Here is an 8,654-nt window from a genome sequence, read left to right as displayed (position 1 = left end):
GAAGAAGAAAGTGGAAGAGGATATTGATGAAGTTATCAAGGAGCTGTTGACTGACTTCGAAGCAACTGATGGCGAGGATGAGGACCTTTTCTATGATGCTGATGATGTCAGAAAAGAGAAGGATGGGACGTCCAAATGGTGGGAAAAAGTTGACATTAACATAGGTGAGAAAGGAGCCGATTTGGGGGATGAGGAATCTGATGATGAAAGTGATGGTCTTGCAAGTTTGCAAGAAAGTGACGCTGGCGAGGTTGGAAAAAAAGGAAGCGGTATAGACAGTTCAATCTGAAACATGACTTGAAGATTCCAGTGACGTTTGAGCTTGGGGATCAATTTGCAGATTCAGGTTCATTCAAGATGGGACTCAAGACGCATGCTGTGCAGAAAGGGTTTGATTACAACTACAAGCACAATGACACGAGTAGGGTGAGTGCAGTCTGTAAATTAGAGCATTGCTCATGGAGGATTCATGCCTCTAGTGATGCTACCAGGACTTGTTTTCAAATTAAGACGTACTACCCGGTTCATATTTGTGGTAATCAGTACGAAAACTCTAGATTCGATGTTGAGTATCTTGTTCGTACTTATAAGAGGGACTTCAAGGATGACCCCACGTGGACACCATATGCATTGAAACAGAGGGTGAAGAGAGACCTTAACGTCGATGTTCCTATTGATCGTTGCTATAGAGCGAAGAAGGAGGCATTACATCAAGTTTTTGGTAGGCACTCTAAGCAATAGCGCCTCACACGGCGATATGCAATGGCAATACTCAGCACCAACCCTGGTAGTAGTGCTTTTGTACACAGAGATGGAGCATTCTTTCAGAGGATGTATATTTGTCTTGATGCATGCAAGAAGGGGTTCATACATGGGTGTCGGCCCATAATTTGTTTAGATGCTTGTCATCTGAAGGGGGACTATGGGGGGCAATTGTTGTGTGCCATAGGCAAGGATGGCAACGACGATATGTTCCCTATTGCAATTGCTGTGGCCGAGGCAGAGACAAGAGATTCATGGCAGTGGTTTATTGCCATTTTATTTGAGGACTTATGCGGGCCAGATGGCGGACTTGGTTGGACTATAATGTCTGACAGACAGAAGGTATTTGGTGTAAAATACTATTTATGTTCTTATTGTATTATTTTATTCCTTTATGTTATTACATATAATTTAACATAAATTTATGTGTGTAGGGGCTTGGAATTGCAGTTAAGGCTGTGTTGCCACACGCTGAGCATTGCTTTTGTGTTCGGCACCTACATGCGAACCTCAAAGCGAAAGGCTACACAAGGAAAGCTATGAAGGATGAGTTGTGGGGGGCTGCACGTGCCTCCAATGTTTATGCCTTTGACCATCACATGCGGAATATAATGTCAATGGAGAAAGGTGCACACGATTACCTTAGTGGTGTACCTAAGGCATCATGGTCCAGACATGCTTTCAACTGCCAAACCAAAAGTGATATGTTATTAAACAACTTGGTTGAGAGCTTTAACGCGTGGATTAAGGAAGCTAGGATTAAGCCTATACTGACTATGCTTGAAGAAATTCGTCTGCAAATAATGGCACGCTTCCAGCAGAAAAGGAATGGAATCCGGTCGACGCACTACACAATATGCCCAAAGATCCAGAAAAAATTGAAGAGGTCAAAAAGCGATGCAAGGAATTGTATTAGTCGGTGGCAGAATGAGTTGGAGTTTGAGATCGAGCACATATACGAGCCACGGCGTTTAGTCCGGTTAGATCATCGCACGTGCACATGTGGAAGATGGCAGGTGAGTGGGATCCCTTGCTCACATGCTTGTGCTGCAATTTACATGCATAAACAAAAACCAGAGGATTATTTGGATGATTATTACAAGATGGACAAGTATATGCAAGGATATGCAGCTCGAGTTTATGGCATGGAAGGTCCGCAGACATGGCCAGCTGATGATCCATGCGATGAAATCCAGCCACCTATCATTAGAAGGGCTCCTGGTCGACCAAAGATTAGTAGGCGAAAAGATGTAGATGAGTCGACTAACCCCTACAAGCTAACCCGTAGTGGATATATCGTTAAATGTGGAAATTGTGGGGGTTTAGGGCATAATTATAAAGGTTGTCATTTACCTTTGAACCCGGATCGGAAGAGGTGGAAACCAAAGAAATATAAGCCGAAAAAAGATGCTGCTCAAGCACAAGTAAAACAATTCCAACATTTGTTAACTTAATTATTATTGTACAAGTAATATAATAATTATTAAATTTTGTAGGTAGATCTTGTTGGATTGTCTCTCTGATTCTGATTGGGTGTTGGAAATTTTGTGTAGATTTTTGTAAGTTTTTGGTTTAGCAATGGAACTGATTTAGTTGTTGTTTTGGCCAAATTTAGTGGAATGTTCTCATGCTGAAATTTATGGACATTGTTTTGATGTTCTGATTTGTGTTTAACAGATTATGGTTTAGTTTTGGGTTGGTTTCCGATTTTTGTTTTATGGCTAAAATGAAGTTTTAGTTCTTGGTCCATACCGATTGGGGAGAGTTGAACACAAATTTGTGGGTTGATTTCTTGGATATTTGTAGACATTGGCTGAAACTGAAAAAGCGAAAGTAACGGATTTCTGGGGTTATTTCTGGTGGAGTTTTCGATGGAAAATGGGTGTTTTGATTGAATTGTTTGGTGGTTTGAGGATGTTTCCCTTGATTAAGGCATGATATCTCTTATTGTTTTGTGAGTGATGAAGTGTTGTTACTTGATTGGATAAATTATTACAAGTTGGATTGTGAAGATGAAAAATAATTCTTGTTATTGGTTGTTGAAGGGTGTATCTTAAGAATGCTTGGTTATATTGGTTTGTTGTGGTACATAGATGAAGCTATGGAAGCTACATGTGGAATAGAAATTACTTGAAATAAAGGGTTGTTTTGGCTATTAGAATTAGAAAATATTTTTTAGTTTTTTAAACATGCTCATTGGGTTACTAAGGTTGCTGTATTTTGAGTTACTTACATGGGTATATTCTAGACAGCTTTACTGTTGAGTTAAACTTGATGCTTATGTTGTAGGAAATAGATGTTGACTTATTTACTTGATGTCCATCTATAAGCGAGAATCATGATATCTGAATGTTCTATCAAGTTTTACATATGGTGAATAAGCATTTGTCTCATTTTTTTTTTTGTTTTAACACATTTTTTGGATCCGAACATGAACCACAGGCAGAGGCAGAAGTCCCCGGGTCATCACAGCAAAGTGTACGTACACGGCGGGCTACTCAGGCACAGGTAAAATTCAAGTTTTTTTTGTGGTTAAGAAAACTCTTATTTCACGATGATTCCCCCGCGCCCTCCCCCTTTTTTTTTAACGCATTTTTTGGATCCCAACATGAATCATAGGCAGCGGCAGAAGCCCACGAGTCATCACAGCCAACTGTGCGTACACGTAGGGCTACTCAGTCACAGGTAAAATTCAAGTTTTTAAACTCTTATTTTTTTTTTTTTTATTAACAAAACTGTTATTTCCCGATGACTCCATAGCTGCCCACTAATATCTGAATGTTTGCAATTGATGATTTAATTTAGTAAATTAGTCTGCAGTTTTTTTTTGTACTTAAAAAACTCATATACTTGTGCTTAATTTGTAATATTCACACTGATTTCCGGTTTTTCTTCTTTTTTCTTCTTTTTTTTTTTTTTTTTTGGTATCTGCAAATAATTATTATTTTTGTTAACGCATCCTTTGGATCCCAACATGAACCACAGGCAGAAGCAACAGCGGAATCATCACATCGTGGTAGTACACGTGTACTAAGAAGCCGTGGAAGTAGTGCCACGCAATGATCACAAGCTGAAACTTATCACATCTCTTCATAGTGCCTTTTTCCCGCATACCCATTTTATAATCAAGTGATATGTCGGGTTTTTTTGGTTTTATGTTTGTAATATAAAAACATTTGGGGTATTCATTTTGGGACTTTATGTGCTTGTTAGCTTCAATGTTGTTCATTAAGCATTAAACATGTACTGTTAGTTATTGAATTACATTTTTAAATTTCGTCATGACAATTACCAATTCCAGATTGTATTAGTGGACGGATAAAATTAATTATGCCTGCAAATTATATTGTAGGGTTCAATATTTCAGACTTAAGAGCAACATACAAATAATCATAAATTGTCGCATACAAATAAAACTAATGCATGGAAATAGTTGTTCCATAAAAGTAATCAGCCGACCTGATAATTACGAACAACCTGATAATTACGAACAAGCAGGATTTTTACGTAATTGTTACATAGAAGACATAACCATATATCCACGTGGACAACATAGGTAAGTAAACAATATCCTTGACAACAACAAAACAGATAGTCTATTTCACTGATAATAATCTAATTGCCTCATTCCCATGCCTCAATGCCCCATCAACCTTAGACAAATCCACAGTACACAAATCACCAACAAAAAAACCAACAAATATGTTTGGATCTTTAGTTTGCCCCTAAGTAATGACACTTCACATTTCAGGGAATGAACTTGTTTATACAGCGCAGGTAGGACATCCCTTCCGCGAGCACAAGTTTCTTTGTCATACCATTGGAAAAAAGGACATTGGCCAGCTTTCTGTAATTACACAAAAAAAAATCTGATAATTACGAACAAGCACAAAGTAATAACTATTTCGTAAAACCAAATTATCCAAATTCAAATACCTTTTTACGGTCATACATAGCACACCCATAGAATCGCCTCCCAGGATTTTTTATAGTAGTGGATGTTATAATTGGGCTTGTATGTCCGCACCTACACTGCACAGGTTCCATATCCTCTTTCACCGATGATGTCATAGATGCCGACGACATTGACTGCTCCTTCTACGGTGAAACCCACAATTATTAGAAGTAATCACAATTCCCTAATGGGTTTCACTAATTAAAATTCACAAACCTTTTTCATCTTTCCATCGTAGAATTCGCTTTCATTGTCTCCTATCCCGAAATCTTTCTTCCTCCTGTTCATCTTATAATATGAACCTAACAATATATAACTGACATGTGAGAGAATAATCAATCTCATAAAAGAAAAATAAAATCAAGCTTGCCAAAAGATTATTCTCACTTCAATTTGTAATCTAAACAATACTGGAAAAATAATGTACCCTAAACCCTAACCGATAGATAATCACATTGTTTAAAATGTGATTCCCCTACAGAAATAGTACTGCTCAATTTGTAATCTAAACAATACTAAGTTGTTAGTGTAGTAGCTAGAGATGGTATATGAGCATAGAGGGCTCCCTACAAACATGCAAATATGCAGTGTAACCAAGCATGCAATAAGAAGAAATTAGCCATAGCATCCAACCACATATATCATACTGCTCAATTGTAGAATGATGAAACTTCCCTAAAAAAATTTACAAAGTCATTAAAACCCAACCAACCACAATCTATCATATCCCAACAATAATACCACTTTTTTCTCCATTGAAAAATACTTTTCTTCCAAATGTTAATACTAATATGATTAACATTTCTTTCAATAATTGACCTTTCTTCTCATCAACTAAAAAAGGTGGCAACAATATTGGAGGACCTAAAAACAAAGACATGCATAGAAAAGTATGGCATGAACTATTAGGTAAAAAAAAAAAAAAAAAAAATACTGCTCAATTGTAGAATGATGAAACTGGCGTAAACTATGCACAAAGAATTCCTATTTTCATGTCCTCGGCAATCCACCATTTGAGTAGAGAAGCAACAAAATAAAATAAATAATTATACAGATCAAACAATCCCCCTTGACCAACTTGCCAGTGCACACGAAAAAAAACCAGTCTCTTTCCAGGACCACAACCAAGGTGGACCACACCCACTGCCAATCAACAATAATATTGGCTCAAAAGTGGAATATTCGACAGATGTTGGACAAAAAATGGTTGGGGATGGGGTTTCGACCAAAAGCTTCCAACACAACAAGAAAATTCAAAACACAACTATTAAAGGCTTCCATTTCAGTCAATCAACAAAACCCACAGAGAAATTTCGGAAAATACCTTCGTCGAAACCGGATTTTTCCAATTCAAAATATTGTGAATCGACGGAAACCTAGCCGGAAAAGTGACGCCGGAATTGATGGTCCAAACGGTGGGTACTGTCGCCGGTGGCCTCTGTCGCCGGTGGGTTCCGTCTCCGGTGGTTCTGTCGCCGGCGGGGTCTGGGTCGGTGGCGTCTACTGCGTCGGTGGCTCGCCGCTGGTTCTATCGGGTGGGTTTCGTATGGTCCGTATGGTCCGAATGGGTTTCAAAAAATAACCCCTCAAGTTATATAAAACGCACCGTTTTGGATGGTCCAAAACGGTGAGTTTTATATCCTACGTGTCCAATGTGAACACGTAGGATACAAAAATTCCACTTAGGTGGACTTAAGTGAAACGGTTCGTTTCATTCAAATAACGGCAGTTACCAAAATTTAACGGTATGGAGTTTCTAGTAATTTCGAGTGACCCAAGGAGTAAATTTTCGAAAAAAAAAACCCAGGGAGTTTTTAAAAAAGGCGCGTTTACCTAAGGATTTTATATACAATTTCCCTAAAAAAAATGCTGTCATATTATTAAGTTATTAACATATACGTAACAGAAATATACAGTGGCGGAGCCATGTTGATTTTTGGGAATGTCGAAGATTTAAAAAAAAAAAAATAAAAAAAAAAAATTCTTACCCAACGTAACCCACGGCACCCCCAAAAATTTAAAAAAAATAAATAAATAAATTGTGTTTCCTACACAAAACTAAATATGTCACTTTTTTTCTTAAAAAAAAAATAAAAAACTTGCTTAGTTTGATCCATTCTAAAACGGCAACATACCCTAAATCACAACAAGCACATTGCACAAGGGAAAATGGGGGAAAATTTTCTTTTCAACAGTTTAACCCTAAGAAAAAAGAGAAAATGCATTTGGGTGTGCACCATGTGTGGAAATACCGAGAGGAGAGGCGATCTGTGAGTGTAGTAGTAGTCCTAGTGAATGTTTCATGTTTGATTGTTCATTTGTTTGAACTTTGAAGGCTTGAGTCTTGAGATGGGAAGAGAAGAGGTGAGAGGAGATGAGAAGGTAATAGAAAATGAGAAGGTGAGTCTGATGAGAAGTGAGGAATCTCGTCTTGTGAAAGGTGGAAAATTGGAAATAGAAGATAAGAAATGAGTGGTTAAAAGATAAGAAATAAATTTTTTAAGAAAAAAAAGAAAAATTGCAAGGAGTAGGCTGTAGGCTTGCGCGAGTTTATTTTTTATTTTTTCAAGTATTGTGCTGGTCACAAAAACTACTAGATCCAAGGCCCCTACACACACACCTGACCATAGAATGAAGTCTATATAGTAAGTCTAATGAAGTCTATATAGTAAGTCTATGGCCATTATTTCGCACGTACCAGTGTACCATATTATATAATGCATCTTATCGATAAGTTCTTAAACAGTTACCAAGTTATTACAAAAATGTAGACTTGCTCACATCATAAGTATGGTCAGTCAAATGACATATCCTAAGTTTTTAAGGAAAGTATTCGTGAGTGGTTACTTACCTCGTTCGCTCGCTTAGGTCCTCCGACATTACGAATCTCTGCTATAACGAAACACGATTCATCGTTATAAGTAGCACTAGAGAACTCTACGAGGTTCCTTTTAACAAAAAATGGCTTCTAAGACCTCGTACACACTTTATGGGGCTAAGGGGCATATAAACCGTCCTCTGGTCGAGTGCTCATCCCCTAAGGTGAGCATTCGGCCAGGGGCTAGGGTTTAGCTAGAAAGTGCCCAAAATGCTCCTAGGCTCCTATCTGTTGGTGTCTCCTTTCTAATCTTAAGACAAACATCTATGCTACGATATGATACTAGTAAAAAAAATCAAGGAAGAGTGTTTAAAACCTTTGAAAGTTATTCCTCTTGCTTTTTAAGAAAATAAGGCACTTCCAATTATCAAGAAGACAAAGGTGGGTAGAAAACCCCTTTGAAATTATTATTTGTTTTACATAAGAAAAATGAACATGAGGACTTGCCAAAACATCTTTAAAGCTTGTAATAGTAAGGAAAAAGAGCAACACTAGAATAAGCTTGTACTCAAAATATTAATACTAAGATAGCGTAATCAACTCAACAAAATATAAGGGAGATATGGTGGTTACCTCAACAAGCAAGCTATTCAAGGCCCCTCCTCCTCCAAAGGCACTCACAAAGCTTACACACTCTTAATAGACAAAGAGGCAGAGTTTCTCTAGGCTTTTGAGGTGAGAAAACTCGAATGGGATGAGGGGTATTTATAGGGGAAGAGGCTGAGGGCAAAATGAAAAATATCATAAAATGATCAAGCGCTCGTGGTACTACAGGGTTGAGCGCTCGTGTACTATAGTTCAGAGGGGTCAGAGTTGCATGTGGCACTCATGGGTAAAAACCAGTGGTCAACCAAAAGTCAACGAGTGTTCGTATACTATTCATGATAGCGCTCGAGTACTATTCACAAAAGGCCAAAAGTGCTCAGAGGTACGATTTCTCGAGGGTGGCGTGAGGTTCAGACGAGCGGTCGATGTGGTCCCCTGGACGAGCGCTCATCCAGTGAAGGTGGTCTTGGGCTTTTGCTTGCTAAAAGGCCTTAAGGCTTAGGCCCATCAAAG

At 38.2% G+C, this 8,654-nt stretch overlaps 1 protein-coding gene across 1 annotated transcript; it reads left to right on the top strand.

Annotated features, from left to right (window-relative positions):
• The first annotated feature begins 762 nt into the window (after positions 1-762).
• LOC132190960 (uncharacterized) lies at positions 763-2,700 on the top strand. Its single transcript, XM_059605984.1, has 4 exons — positions 763-1,104; positions 1,197-1,778; positions 1,866-2,186; positions 2,569-2,700. Exons 1-4 carry the CDS (start codon positions 763-765, stop codon positions 2,698-2,700), a joined length of 1,377 nt encoding a protein of 458 aa, XP_059461967.1.
• The last annotated feature ends 5,954 nt before the right edge of the window (positions 2,701-8,654 follow it).

The sequence above is a fragment of the Corylus avellana genome, chromosome ca8, assembly GCF_901000735.1.
Source record: "Corylus avellana chromosome ca8, CavTom2PMs-1.0".
In the NCBI taxonomy this organism is placed as follows: domain Eukaryota; kingdom Viridiplantae; phylum Streptophyta; class Magnoliopsida; order Fagales; family Betulaceae; genus Corylus; species Corylus avellana.
Note: the sequence above shows the minus strand (reverse complement) of the source record. Positions and strands in the feature narration are given on the sequence as shown.

What these genes read in the sequence shown, in the direction of transcription:
- LOC132190960 (XM_059605984.1), top strand. Translation starts at nt 763, where the DNA reads ATGGCAATACTCAGCACCAACCCTGGTAGTAGTGCTTTTGTACACAGA. An exon ending in TAATGTCTGACAGACAGAAG is followed by an intron (nt 1,105 to 1,196) that starts GTATTTGGTGTA and finishes TTATGTGTGTAG; the next exon opens with GGGCTTGGAATTGCAGTTAA. An exon ending in GCACATGTGGAAGATGGCAG is followed by an intron (nt 1,779 to 1,865) that starts GTGAGTGGGATC and finishes GATTATTACAAG; the next exon opens with ATGGACAAGTATATGCAAGG.